The sequence below is a fragment of the Aythya fuligula genome, chromosome 7, assembly GCF_009819795.1.
Source record: "Aythya fuligula isolate bAytFul2 chromosome 7, bAytFul2.pri, whole genome shotgun sequence".
NCBI classification, from domain to species: Eukaryota; Metazoa; Chordata; class Aves; order Anseriformes; family Anatidae; genus Aythya; species Aythya fuligula.
Window position 1 is genome coordinate 9,587,225 of NC_045565.1, and position 13,858 is coordinate 9,601,082.

The 13,858-nt window shown below is 45.2% G+C and overlaps 1 protein-coding gene across 4 annotated transcripts; it reads left to right on the forward strand.

Annotated features, from left to right (window-relative positions):
• Positions 1–529: 529 nt before the first annotated feature.
• NCOA4 (nuclear receptor coactivator 4) lies at positions 530–10,806 on the forward strand. Of its 4 annotated transcripts, none has more exons than XM_032191022.1 (10): positions 530–609; positions 3,713–3,866; positions 4,308–4,448; positions 4,572–4,660; positions 5,136–5,244; positions 5,843–5,914; positions 6,575–6,721; positions 6,937–7,941; positions 8,255–8,344; positions 9,026–10,806. In XM_032191022.1, the coding sequence occupies exons 2-10, from the start codon at positions 3,726–3,728 to the stop codon at positions 9,029–9,031; spliced, it is 1,800 nt and encodes a 599-aa protein (XP_032046913.1). In that variant the 5' UTR covers positions 530–609; positions 3,713–3,725; the 3' UTR covers positions 9,032–10,806. The 4 variants fall into 4 exon arrangements, with proteins under 4 accessions (XP_032046913.1, XP_032046914.1, XP_032046915.1 ...); XM_032191023.1 differs by having other exon boundaries at positions 6,578–6,721; XM_032191024.1 differs by lacking the exon at positions 530–609 and adding an exon at positions 933–962.
• Positions 10,807–13,858: the final 3,052 nt, after the last annotated feature.

The following is a 13,858-nucleotide window of genomic DNA, read 5'->3' on the forward strand; positions in this document are numbered from 1 at the left end:
CAGACGCTTTCCTCTTTGCCTGCAATGATGCCTTTTCTCTAATTTCTGCTGTGCTGTGGGTCCACTGCGGCTGCCCTGTCCTGTCTGTCGGACAGCCATGGTGCCAGCTCAGCTTAATAAAAGTAAATTATGTTATGGGGTGCTGTCAACACAGCTGGTTCCCTCAGATTACTGCCATTATTGAAGGACGTCTGGTCTAACTGAGTGCCAGAAACATTCTTTTAGAGGCTGTGCATAAGCCCTGTCCCATTTGCGAAGAAAATCGCTGTAGCAGCGAGCGTTCCTCAGGTGCCGTGGTGGGGCTGGTGCCGAGGCACAGGGTGCAGCAGGGCGCTCTCTGAGACCCCGCTCCCTCTTCAGAGGGGGCAGCGGGGCTGAACCCCCGCCCGTGCTGCCGTCGCCCCGTGGGGCTCCGCCTTCGTCCCCTCACCGGCCCCGCCGCCATTTTGTGTCCCCTCGGCTCCGCGCCCCGCCCGGCGCTGCAGCCGCTCCGCCGCGCCGCCAGGGGGCCGAGCGGGGCGGGCTGGGGCGGGGCTCTCGCGAGAGCGGCCCGGGGTCGCCGTTGAGCCGCGGCGCCGCCAGCCCGAGGGAGCGCTCCGCGGCAGCACGGTGAGGGACGGGACGGGGGGAGCCCTGCGCGGGGCCGGGGGGCTGCGGGTGCCGCCGGCCTCGGGACTCAGGGGCGGGCTGGGCCGGGAGGCGGTGGGCAGCGGGGAGCCCCCGGGAGGCGGTGCGCGGCCGGGTGGCTCGGGCACAGCCCGGCGGCCGTCTGCAGGGGTAGCTCCCCGCCGCGGGGTAGGGCCCCTCCGGAGCGCTGGGGCTGAGGCTCGGGCAGGGCCGTGCCGCTCCTCGCCGCGCTGCTTCGGGTTCTCGCCTGCTGCCCAGCGCCGCAGCTGGCTGCCCGCAGAGGGCCCGGCTCCCAGCCCCGCAGCACGGCACCCCCCGGCTGAGGCTCCGCACAGGTAGGCCGTCTGTGGCGTTGGCGCCGTGCTCGGAACGGCGCTTGTTATTTTTGGATTGAAATGGAAATTTCTGAGATTCGGCTCTTACGCCTACGGTGCTTCGCTCCTTGACCGCAGCTCCCACGCGCCCACCCCGGGATGGTCCTGACGAGGAGCTCCTGGTTTGGTGGGGCAGTGTGGGAGCGAAGAGGGCCTTCGGGTCAGACAGGCCAGCTGGTGGGAAACCACATGAAGCCCGGGTGGTGAGCCCTCGGGAACAGCCTGGCCCTGGCAGCTCAAAGAAATCATTCCGTATTATAAATAGTCTCTTAAACGCGAGTTTTGTTCGGGGCAGCCTCCTGGTAAGGGCTCGGGAAGGTCATCTTTTTGAGGGTTTGCACTGTGCATTGGCAATGGAAAACAAGGATCTTTTCAGCAGCAGCAGGGGTGGCTGTGCTGGAAGTGAGAAGCCAGGAAAAGCAGTTTTCTGCCGGCCTGTCAGCAAGCCGTGTGGGAAGAGAGGTTGTCCTCTGCTCCCAGCTGCACTGTGCATAATTACAGCCTTAGAAAACAATTTCTGGCCAGGAGGTTGAGCTACAAAGAAAATCAAAAGATCCCAAGGCTGAGATTATGCAGAGCATTAAGGGGGGTGAAGCTGTCAGCACCAGGTTTAGCTGAAGGGGTTTTGTAATACCAGCGCTCCACTGAAGTTTTTGGGTACTGAGAAACAGCCAATTTTTTCTCCCCTCCCCTGTAAAGACAAGTATTTTATGAGCAGCAATTACATTATCTTCAAGCCTTGTTCAGGCGTGTTGTTGTTTTCTAGCCCCAACTTCTCCCCCGCTTACGTGCAGGGAGGCGTGCTGCCTTATCAGCCGGTGGGGCTGCCAGCTGAGCCCTGTGCCTCTGGGGCCGCCGGTGGTGTTGGGGGCGGCACAGCGGGGCCTCACCACGTCCCAGGGGACGGGAGAACTGAACCGAGGAGCCAGATCTGGCTGTTGGCTTCGGCTGGGACGCTGCTCGCAGTGAAAGAACGGCCATTTTAGGGGGGCTGCAGGGAGGCTCCGGTGGTGCCAGAGAGAGGCTCGTGCACAACAAAGAGGAAAAAAAGAAAGTATTTTCAGAGATCATATGGGGACCGTGTAGGAGTTTCTTAAATTTACCTGTGCCAGTATGAAGTTGCTAATCTACATTGTAAAAACTGAGGCAGCTTGTCTTCAGGCATCCTGCAGAATTCCCCTGTGACATAAATTCAGAAAATGCTTACATAGCAGTGCGGTATACTTTGCTCGGACTTGGCATTTGTAGATACACGCATAACGTCATTTGCATGACAGCCCTTTAAGTGCATTATTTATGCTGTAAGTAAACAAGGGAATTGCTTTCAGCCTTTCAGACTTTGACTGTGGTTGTTGCACAAGAATATAATCAAAAAAATATATATATTTTTTTATTTTGAGTATACAACACCTTTGAATATATCTTGTGTCATTCTTTTCTTGGCTGGGTATCTCCCTGACTTTGTGGTAATAATTTTAGATTACTTCTGAGAGCTGGGCTCCCACTTAGGTTTTCCTGCAGGATGTACGTCAGACAGTGGATACGTATTTAAGCATTTGGATCGTACAGGTACAGCCATCCAAAACAAGAGGGGCAAGAAGCAGCTCTGTTGGTTCATGTTGTATTTTTCGTGTTGTATTCATGTTGTAAACTGCAATTTTTGGATTGAAGTTTGTGCAGTTGTGGAGTTTGGCAGTTGCGGACTAACTAGCTGCTCAGTAACATGAGCTCTGTGGTCTTGTTGTATTGGAAATACTCTTTGAGTTACCTCCAGTGGGGTGGTGAAATCTGTAAAGTACTTTGATTGATGGATGTAAACCTCTTAATTCTGCTGATGGTTTCCATAGCTGTTATTGCTGAGTTTTAACATTTTAAATGGGGTGTTTTCTATAAATCTTAAGTTCAGAGATACTGTGAAATTCTTCAGGGATCCTGTGAAACTGAACAGGAGAATTGAAACTCTGGGGTAACAAATACCCATTGTTTAGAAAACATGTTTTTAACGGTTCTTCCCATTTTTCGCTTAAAATCTGTATTTAGTTTTTTCCCTTATTTCCAAAATCCTTACTAGCATAACTTCTTAGAAATTTTGTATCTGAGCCCTGTTGAGGATATGCTGAAGCTAAGAAAGTTACTAAGGCTGTGACCATAACAAAAATAATGGGCAGCCACAGTAAGTTTTGGCCTTTGCAGCTTAGTAAAAAGAGTGGTCTTTGTGTCAGTGCTTGGTTTTTGAGCTGATCAGACTGTGTAAGAATTTTCTTATTTACGAGGGAATTTAAGGGAGCTGATTAAATTGCCCGCAGGTGAAAAAAGGATGACTCAAATAGTGGCTGCCACTTGCCAGGCCATTCTTCCCAGCTCCTGCAGCTCTGCTGAGCCCTGCTCGGATCAGCTCCTGAGTGCTGGAGTCTGCTGGCTAGGCACAAATGCCAGAGGAATGTGAGCAGCTGGGAGGATTGCCTAAGCTCCTGTGGTTGGACCTGTTGTCAAGAATCTGTTGGTTTTCCTGTGGTTGTGTAAATTCCCTGGGCAAAGGCATTTCTAGAGACCGGTGTCAGTTGCACAGAAAGCTTCCGTCGGTGTAGGGTCTTAGGCTGTTTTGTTCACCTTAATAGCGAAGCAGTGCAGATGGTTCTTCATGTGATGCCCTTCTTCTTCCCTTAAAGAGGAATAGAAACTATTAAGATTTTTTTTTTGTCCTATTTTAGGAATACTTTAAGAATGAGTCCACCACAAGATAGAAGTAGAAATTCCTGCAGCAGCGAGCCACTGGCAAAGTGCCTTCAAGCAAAGAAGGACTTGGAAGCAGCTATATCTGGAATTGTCAAGGCTGAGCAACAGATTAAAGAGAACTGGCGGGAGGTAATTTTTAATTCATTAGAATGCATTAATAACTAATATGACTTTGATGACAGTTTTAATTGCTCTAGAGTACTTTATCATATAATGATGATATGAAATCTCCCTAGAGACAGGCAAGTATCATGGTGTGTAACTTGGGTGTGTTTTTGATAAAGTTACTCCTGTGCTACCAGCTTAGGCACGCAGAATTCTCTGTAGCTGTTGGCTGAAACATCAGAAAAGAGAGAGATTGCAAACAGCCCTGTTATTTGATACTCCTTCAGAGGTAGCCTTGGAACTTGCACTGCCTTGTGAGTCATGTGCTGCGGGCAACTGTGGTTAGCGTTTGAGAAATAAATGGGTACAGAAATACCACTTCTCTGTGGCAAATGTTTTGTAATTAGCACAGTATATGCTTGTTGTGTGACAGATATTACAGAAGTGGTGCCTGTTGCCTTACAGGTAAAAGCTAAGATTCACAGCCACATAAGTCGCCACCTGGAATGCCTGCGCAGTCGTGAAGTTTGGCTGTTCGAGCAGGTAGACCTCATCCAGCAGCTGAAAGAGGAAGCATTGCAGCAGCAAGCTCAGCAGCTGTATTGGGTAAGATCTGGCTGCAAATTGATTTTGTTGCACTGGGATTTTTAAATAAATTGTCTCTGCAAGTATTTTCTCCATTGTAACTTGAGAAGCGAAAGCAGTAATGTGTGTTTTGTCTTTGTGCAGTATTTGGGACAGTTCAATTGCCTTATTCATCAGCTGGAGCGCTCCTACAGTAATGAACTAGCAAACCAGATTTCAGTGTGTCTGGAGAGGTAAATATTGTCTCTGCAAGCTAGCATAATTGGTATTTATTTTGACTTAAGAATTTAATCCAGTTTGTGATTCTAGGAGAACTAATAATAGATCTAATTCATAAGAGTTAGTTCCTAGAAGTAAGATCTTTAAAGCAGTCTGAAGTATGATTCCTCTCATCTTTATCAGATTGAAAAACCCAAAACAGAACCATGAAAAGCAGTGGGCTTGGACGTGCAGACTTTTTCAAATATTAACTGTTGAAATGTGAAGGAAAAACTTGTGTTTTGTTGGCTGTTTACTTTCTTCATGGTTTGTGAACAGGCATCTCCCTATTTTTGTGCAAACGGTAAAAATCTTTTAGTTAATTAGTGCCAAATCACTTTGGAAACCTTCTTATGAAATAAGACTGATTTCCCAAAACATGACAGATGACATGTAGAAGGTTGCAATTTTCTTTTTAACATTTCTGTAACTACCATCTTATTTTTTCAGACTGGAGAGTCTTACTCTTAAACCAGAGGAGTCTTCTGTCCTGAATTTTGAGGCTGACACATCCTACCTTCGCCAGGCTATTACCTCATTTGGTTCAATTAAAACAATGGTAAGCATCAAGACTTTTCCTGGACTGCAATACTTCATACACACACAGATATGTGTATATATAGGCAGTATTGCAATATATCCCAAGTAGTATTTCCACTTTCAGTCAGAGCTTGAATAAATCTTGTGTACAAGTCATGTAGTTCTAGCTATGTAATATATACACGGTGGTTTATTAATTATGCACCTAATTGTGATTTTCACTGAGCTTAGATCTAGTTTTGTATATGTTACTTCAATATTTTGGCAGAGACAGAGGGAATTATGGTTCCAGCAAATGAAAACTGATGATAATATTTTCTTTAGATGTTAATACTTCCATTGTAGAAAGCTGTCTGTGATTTATAAATGTTTTGGGATTCTTACGTAAGCAGTGTATCTTCTGTATTATTGGAGATAATTCTCTTAAAAGGCAGTAGAGTGGGAGCAGTATTTTTAGAGCAAATCTTTGTGTTTTTTTTTTAAATATTGAGAAAATGATTAGCTACAAAGAGCTGACCAGCTGCAACTGCGCTTTGCTTCTGCTTCATTGTAGAAATCATCCTTGAAACTGGACAAAATTGAGATTTAAATTGAATTTCACTCTTCTTTCCTTATAGCAGACCTCAGAGAGAGAGAATGCTTCTCCCTGGTTCCCAGGGCAGAATTTTCCCCTAGTGAACTGTGAGCAGGTAAGATTAGGACTTGTATCTGTGAATGTTTCACTGTAAGCAATGGTAAAAGGAGAACTCACGCATAGTATGTTAGCTGGCTTGAGAAATGACTTTTGTTCGTTCAGACGTTTGAGCAGCCAGTAGCAGTTGCTGTGGTAAGCATTAGTAATCTGATGTTCTAGCTGCTCCAGGAGCAGACATGCAAGGAGATACATGAATGTGAATTTGGAGTTTGATTGTCAGTCCAAGTATTTTAACTGAATGTTGTCACATCAGGACTTGGAACTATCCAATGAGGTTTAATCCAGGAGTTCACAGGAAACAGGATGTTGGGCTCTGCTCAGAAACAGTGTCAGTGAAGATTCAGAGGGTAGCAAATTAGTAACAGGAATTGAGGTCAAAAGGAGTGTTACGGCTGGATTATGCATCAGACCTGTGCATTGTAGAAGTTGTCTTTTCCTTTCTTATCGTTCCCTCTCTGAATAATCTAGGATCACAAAACAAGTCATACAGGTGATCGAAGATCTTTTTTTGTTGTTGTTGTTGTTTTAACTAGAAGGAACTTTGGGTTTTTCTTTTGGTTCAGAAATACTGATGTGAGGTATTGCTCGTTTTGATGTTCACCATCAGTTGCCTCAGCAATTACACACTTCCATAACCAAGAATGCTTTTTACCAGCAGAAAACATTGTGTGGGACAGTGGGTGCCTCGCTTGCTGACTGGTTACTTGGAAGCAGACCTGTGGGTGTTTGCCAGGCTCCATATGTTCCCAGCACCAATCTTGAAGAATGGGTTACCCAGAAATGCGTGTCGGAACCCAGCCAGGTACGCCTTTTATGCACTAATCTAGTTTAATAAAGGGGACAGTGGTTAGAGATGCAGCACAGTGGGAATTAGATCTTCATTAATTCTCTTTACTCTGCCTCATGCTCCAGTAATACTTCTGCACGTACCAGAATATTCTATGATAAAATTGTGGCAACAGGTACTGAACGTTGTCTTTTAGTGCTAATAAATGCATTTTTATGTGTTTTTACTAGGATTTAAGTTCTCCCAAAGTCTGTTATTTTGAGCAAGCCTGGGGAAATCTGAAAGATTTGGAAAACTGGCTCCTGCAGAATCAACAGCACAATGTTGCTGGGAAGGCAGATTCCCCTGCTTGCAAGGACTCCACCTCTACTTTCAACTCATCCTTTTCCATGGAAAAGGTGGAGGAGTTGGAATGCCTGGAACAAGAAGAGGTGGACCTTTCTGACTGGCTGCTTACGCCTGTGGTGGAAAATGGAAGTAGTGCTTCAGATGAGAAATGGAAGTATGAATTCAAACCTTTTAGGGAAGAATTTAATATGAATGATTGGCTCCTCAAAGGTGAAACGTGCACCAGTTGTTGTGGCAGCCAGGTCAAAAGCGTGGAAATTGAGAACCTGGGAAACCTGAAGTGCCTGAACGAGCATCTTGATGGAAAGAAATCACCCACTACATCTGCCGTAAATGCTTGGCTTCTTCAGCATCCTCAGGCCCCTTTCAAAGTGGAAGATGTGTGCAAAGCTAATGAGCTATGCGCCAGCTTTTCAGAATGCGTCTGTGATGAAAACTGTGGAAAAGTGGCTCTATGTAAATGGCTTCTGAAGAAGGAAGGGAAGGATAAAAACGGAGTTCCAGTAAGCCAGAAAGCTGTACCAAACCCTGAGCATGAGAAGACAAAGTCCCTTGCCAACACCTGGCTTAACCCCTCACAGCAGCTCGCAGGGGAGCCTGTTAGCGTAGAGAAAGTGGATTATTCAGCAGAGATAGCAGAACCATGGAAAGTGCTGCTTGAAAGGCCTCTGACAAGCTGGCTAGCCAAGTCTGAGCACAAAACAGAAAGTGCAGAAGAAAAGGCAAGCGGGGAAAAAGCGAATAGTTTCAAGAGTCCTTTTGTAGACCTCTTGGCTCCATTCCACCTCCCCTTGAACGTAAATAGTTGGGTGTTGACTTCCAAGAACCTAGAAAATGCTAACCCACCTCCAGTGGAAGATAAATGGCTCCTACGCAAGAAAGCACAAGTGAGCATGCTCCTAAGTTTTTGCTACTGCTGTGTTTTAAGCTCTTTTAGTGTTTTCAGCAATTATTACTTAAATAATTAAGTAGATGAGGCCAGTGTTTAACATACAGAAAGAATTAATTCTGAAGTGTCTTAACTAAAGTAGTCTTAACTAAAATGAAGTTAGTCTGAAATGAGTCTTAAATGAAGAAGGTATTAATCTCAAAGGCTCAGGATTCAGTTTTATTTTCTTTATGAATGCCTGACAGAATCTGAAGAGGCACTAGCATGTCTTTATGTGTAGCTATCAGTAATTAAAGTGATTTCTTTTCCAGGAGTTTGGCCTTCCTACAGTTTGTGACCTTTTTGCCTGTATGAAGCTCAATGGAGATAACGAAAAATGGCTGTATCGCACTCCTTTACAGGTAGGATACACAGAATGAGTACCTGAGCCTAAACATAAATTGGGTACAGAACAGAGGAGGCAGCAGCTTTCATCTTCAGAGATCTATAGAAATGGTATTTAACAGCATCAAGATCAAAAAAGGACTAGATGTAGAACTTAGTGACATGGTTTAATGGATTTGGCAGTGCTTGGTTAGACTGGGCTAGCTGATTTAGAGGTCTTTTCCAGCCTAAATGATCTCTGTGGTTCTGTACTTCCCATGCACTTCCTTCCCATGCACCTTCTTAGCAGCTTGGGCCATTCTGTTTTGTTCACTACTCCTCTCTTGATTCCAAGCCAGGAAGGGAAGTTGACTAGATCACAATTAAACATTGATATTTGGTGAAATCTTGGTAACTTCTGTTGTAACTAAAACATGTAATTCATCTCTAAACGTCTAGGCGACTTCTTTCTTATTTTGGTAGTGTATTTGCACCATGTTTGTCCTCTCTGCCAAGATTAACTCTTAATCGTTGTTCTTAAAAATGACAAAAGGCATTCTTCTTAGCAAGCAGGTGTTAGCAACCCCTACAAGGCAAGATACTGAGTTCTAGAAACTGTTCTAGATTTTTTTCTAGTGTCTTATACGTGCTTTTTCCAGAACTACTGTTTTCTGTGTGTCATAGATTGAAAAGAATAATCCTATTTTAAATTTGTTTAGATGTGAAGAACTGGAAGCACTGAAACTGTCCCCTTCCTGCTGATCAATCGCACATCACACTGAGTGACTGCAGCCAGCTGATTTCTTGTGTTTGTGTTTGGCCATCTGCTTTTTCTTCTAAAATTATAGCAAAAAATATAGGAGTTATGATGCAGAAGATGCCTCTTTGTTATGATTAATTCTGAAATGTACACCCACTGAGCATAAGCAATCTGAAACTATAGAGGTATTAGTAAATTCATATCTGTTCTGGGACTACATGAATCTTCTTGTAATGGATCATCAATTGAAGTATACTGAAGCCAATGCAAGTATAAAGCAGAATCTCTCTGGTGCTGTCAAATGTCCACCTCTGGCATCAACTTCAGAAATGTTGCATTTACTTTCAGCTGCTACAACTTTGATGTGGGTTGGGTTCCAGCTTATTGGGGTTGTGAGGTAGCTTAGGCTGTCTTTGGAAGCATTTTTTTTTTATTGAGCAGTTGTTTACTATAAAGGTTTTGTTTGCATCGTGTATCGCTGTCTCCCAGCTGAGTATGTGTAGTCTAGATTTTGAAAAATACATGAATGTGTGGGACCTGACACAAGACAGGAGACTTGGAAACATAGTTCTAAAAGAAAACTTTCTTGCAACTTTTTGAGCCAGTCAGAGGACAGGGTAGACATGGGTTTGTCAAAGAAATAGGGCAAAGTTGGATTGATGGGCTTTTCTAGAGTATTCACTTTCAAGCATCAGTAGATCCAGAACCTACTGTGTCCCCAGCCTTCAGTAACTATTTGAATTTCCCTGGAACAGCTGTAAAATGAAACGTGTATGTTTCTGGTAGTTTTAGATAATTCAGAATGAACTTCTGTTGATTAAGCCACTGGAAAACAGGCATCTTGGCCACATGGCGCTTAATGGTAATACTTGGGGAATCAGATGCTTTCTCATCAGATCGATGTTTTAATTGGGAAGCACTAACTCAGCAAACTGTGGATCCCACTGTCTGTTCCACTGTAATGTTGTAGCTGTGGAATTCTATTGTTGTGCATATAAAAGTGGGGTTCCAATAATTCTGATCCTTATAGCTGTGGACATATGAACACTATATTTAACCTTTTGAGTCCATAGGAAAAAAAAAGAAGTCAGATAGAAATGTGGATCACATCTGTCAGTTTGCATGAAAAAACTGTGAAGTTTTGTAGTTTCTGGTACAGCTTCCACTCTCTTTACTCTTAATGACTACAGAAAATAGCTCCCCCTCTTCCCCGTCACTGAAGCCTGCCTGAAAACAAAAGTGATTTAAATTTTTTGCAATGCTGTAGAAAAGAAACTAGCAAGATCCAACACGTGACCACATTCCTGTCTAATAACCTGTGTTAAGTTTTGAGACGGGTACACTGCACATCTGCAAGTAGACCCCAAAAGGGCTTAACATCAGCGGACCACTAGAGGCTTGTATGTTAATAGTTGGGGCTTGCTCCTGAAAGCAGAAAGATGGTTTTGAAGTTCCTTTTCCCCTTTGAACGTGTTCTTGTTGCTGCACAGGAAGACCGCACTGTGACTAACTCCAATAATAGCCTAATTTGATTAGCCGTTGAACTTACTGAAGGTGACCGAAGTGCAGCCCACCTCCTGTCATTCCTTGTAGTCCTCATTGTGTGCTACCTTGTCAGTTTCATTGTAAGCCTTTCAGACTTGGGGTATGTATTCCTTTACTTACTAACTGACTTATCACTAATTGATATTTATGTAAAACATCGATTTAGTCTTTTCCATTAAAAATAATTGCAGCCAAGGTGTGTGATACGGCTTCTTTGTAAGGTGGGTAACAAAAGAGCGCCGAGGAGACTTGCCTGGTTAACGTATGCTTGGAGGCTGCCACAGCAGCGCACCCATCCCAGAGCAGGGCTCACGGCTTAGTTCTCTGTGTGGCTGCTGCCCACGTGGCCGTGCAGTCAGCTTTCCTAGCCAGGGAGCCCTGGTGCACTCCTGGTGGGCAGCCTCCTGTTGGCCTGCGCTGGGACAGAAGGCCTTGGGACACTCAGCTGGTAGGGCTACAGCACCCGGCCTTTATTCAGGTGCTGCAAGAGACAGATTTAGACAGAATGGTGCGTTTGAGTCTTACTGCCCTGAGTATTTAAGGAGGATTTATGGATTTTTTTGTTCTAATGTGTTCCAGTCCTCTTCTGTGGCTGGCAAATATACCTTGTCTGGCTGCCAAGTTAGTCCTTCTCTAGCTCTTATGCTGTCCTTGTATTTGAATATCAGACTGACATATTTTATTTCTCCTTTGAGGATTTTCTATTCCTTTAAGCTGCTCTGTACCCTGAAGAGAACATTCTTGTGAGACAACACGCAGCTGGGCCTGGCAGCCTTCCAAACAGGATAGCCTGAATTTCATTTGTGGGTGTGTGCACATATACGCACGTTTTCTTCCAGATGTACTAGAGCTAGCCTTAGAAGCAGCTACGTGTGGAACTCCTCAGCATGAAGGCTGAATGTACAGCTTTCAGAGACAAGGCATAAATAGTTCACACAAGACAAAGTAGCAGGAGCAGAGAACACTATTTGTGGCTTCACAAGTATTTGGAGAGGCTTTTTTTGAGTGAGCTGAGATTATTAGTGATGCCTCCTACTGAGGAAGAGGGGTGCTCTAACACCCAGTTCCACAGCTGTTCCAGGTCCATAGGGAGGAAAAGAAACCTCCCCTCCTCCCTTAAGTGTTGCATTTCCCTAACGAATGGAGACTCTAACTAGCTTCTGTGCAAAATAACCCACCCGCTCTGCGACCGCATAGTGCCTGCTGGCGAAAGCAGGGAGCAGCAGCTCTGGGCGGGGGGACAAGAGCCTGGTCCAAGCCTGCTGCATCCCGGCACCAGGGCTGCTCGAGGGGCATTACACATGGCTCCTGGGGGGATGTAAGCCCAATGTTAAGAACACCGAGAGCACTGAAACAGGCTCTAGTACCCTCTGGAGTCACTGTGGTGCCTGGCATGCAGGAGCACCACTGCTCGCAGCACACAAGGCCCCATTTAAAGCATACCAGTTTCCTAACTGTCCTGCTTTGCTGAGGAAGTTGAGCTTGCTGGGCCATGCCTAATGATTTTTCAACAACTTTTCTCCAGCTGTAAGAGAACTCACTTGCTGAAAGGGAATAGTGAAAGAGGAGTTTGCCTTGCTCCATTCCTCAGGCTACACGAAAGCAGCTTTACAAAATTCATCCAGTTTTCCCTACACCTGTTACCTTAGACTCCCTCACTTGCTGCCACAGCACGGAAAGGTGCCGTAAATCTATCAGAACTCTATCAGCAGAACTTGATGCTGTGAATGGCACAGCAAGCAGATAAAACAGCGCCCTTTGGGACAGCTGAGACCTCTGGTGCCCACAATTCTGTAATTCTCCATGGGAGGACTATGGCTTGCTAACCGAACCCTACATTTGCACCTTGCTTTTACTTCCTTTTACTCCTACTGAACTCAGGTGCGCTTTTGGTCACAGCTTGAAGAAGCAGCAGCTTTACACTGAGTGGGCACCAGTAAACTGTGAATGCAGCAAGTCCTGTAGATAAAGCACAATGAAGAGATTCCTTACAATGCAGTTTTGCTTTGGAGAGCTTGGAGCCACAAATACAAACAGAAGCTGATGCTACCAGATGGCCACTGCTCTCTCCCCGCTTGATAGCAGTGCTGCACCCAGAGCTCACTTCAAGTGCTCAGCCCCAGAGCCAGCCCCCGGCTGCTGCCATTGTGGTTATGTTTGGTACCTCAAGCTAAGCATCACTGCATGCAAACAGGTTACAAACCAAAGCTTCTAGTGGCCTTAGAAACAAAGCTACTGCAGAAAATCATACAGCTCTGCCCTGAGGCAGGCAGTTCCCAGAAACCTGAGGTGACTGCAGACCAGATAACAAACTAAGCTGCCTCAGAGTCAGCCTCACCTTGGGGTTGTGGCACCTTTTAACGCAGAAGCTCATTCCTATGTTATCCACAGTGCAGCTGAAGGAGGAAAGCCATTTGCTCCAATTCACAGCTTTCCTATTTCAGCTAGGAGCAGAGAGCTCCTGGGTCACATTTCATTCCTGACAAAGTCTCTAGCAAAAATACGAGATACCTGGCAAAGTTCCAGACACTTAAAAGCAATCCTCCTCCACCAGCAGCCCCAGAAGTGGCCAACAAGCCTCTGTTGTTAAGCGCATAGGAGTACAAATCCTATTAAATGAAACCAAGAAGCACAGGAGGGGAAGATCCCTCTGATGCCAATGAGGAGAGAAAAAGCAGCCTGGAGGAAAAAAAAAAACATATGCATTTCTCTCGTGTCCTGCTGCGCAGCTAGCACCCCAGTCACCTTTCTGCAGTCTGCAGGTAGGACAAGAGTTTCTTGTGGTACAGCCCTGAAAAGAGTATGCGCTAGGCGGGCTGACTCTTACACCACAACACTGATACACAACCTACTGAAAGAAAGCAGAACGTAAGTAAGGTTCAACAAGAAACAACATTGACAATGCTGGTGAGAAAACAGTCTGCTTTCCTTTGTGCTACATCTAGCTCAGTGCTGGCATGGAGCATCTGCTTTGAGCTGGTAGCAAGCAAAGCTAACTGAGGTCAACTGTGAAGGCTCGTTAGCTAAAGAGCTTGCTATAAGAAGGTGGTCTTCAGACCTCTCCTCCTCAAGAAAGGTTTCTTGACAGAGAGAGAAAGAAAGGTAAGCACTTACACTTTTTTTCTACTGCCCTATTGTTTCTGTTTTGTTGGGTATATCATAGTTATCAAAAGTTTTGCATTACGTTACCTGCTGAGCAGTACAGTACATTTCTTGCCTTTTTCCCTGACCTTTGCATTATCTCTGA

Coding starts and splice junctions, on each gene's coding strand:
- NCOA4 (XM_032191022.1), top strand. CDS start 3,726: ATGAGTCCACCACAAGATAGAAGTAGAAATTCCTGCAGCAGCGAGCCA. Junction 4,449..4,571: donor AAGCTCAGCAGCTGTATTGG/GTAAGATCTGGC, acceptor GTCTTTGTGCAG/TATTTGGGACAGTTCAATTG. Junction 5,915..6,574: donor CCCTAGTGAACTGTGAGCAG/GTAAGATTAGGA, acceptor GCTTTTTACCAG/CAGAAAACATTGTGTGGGAC.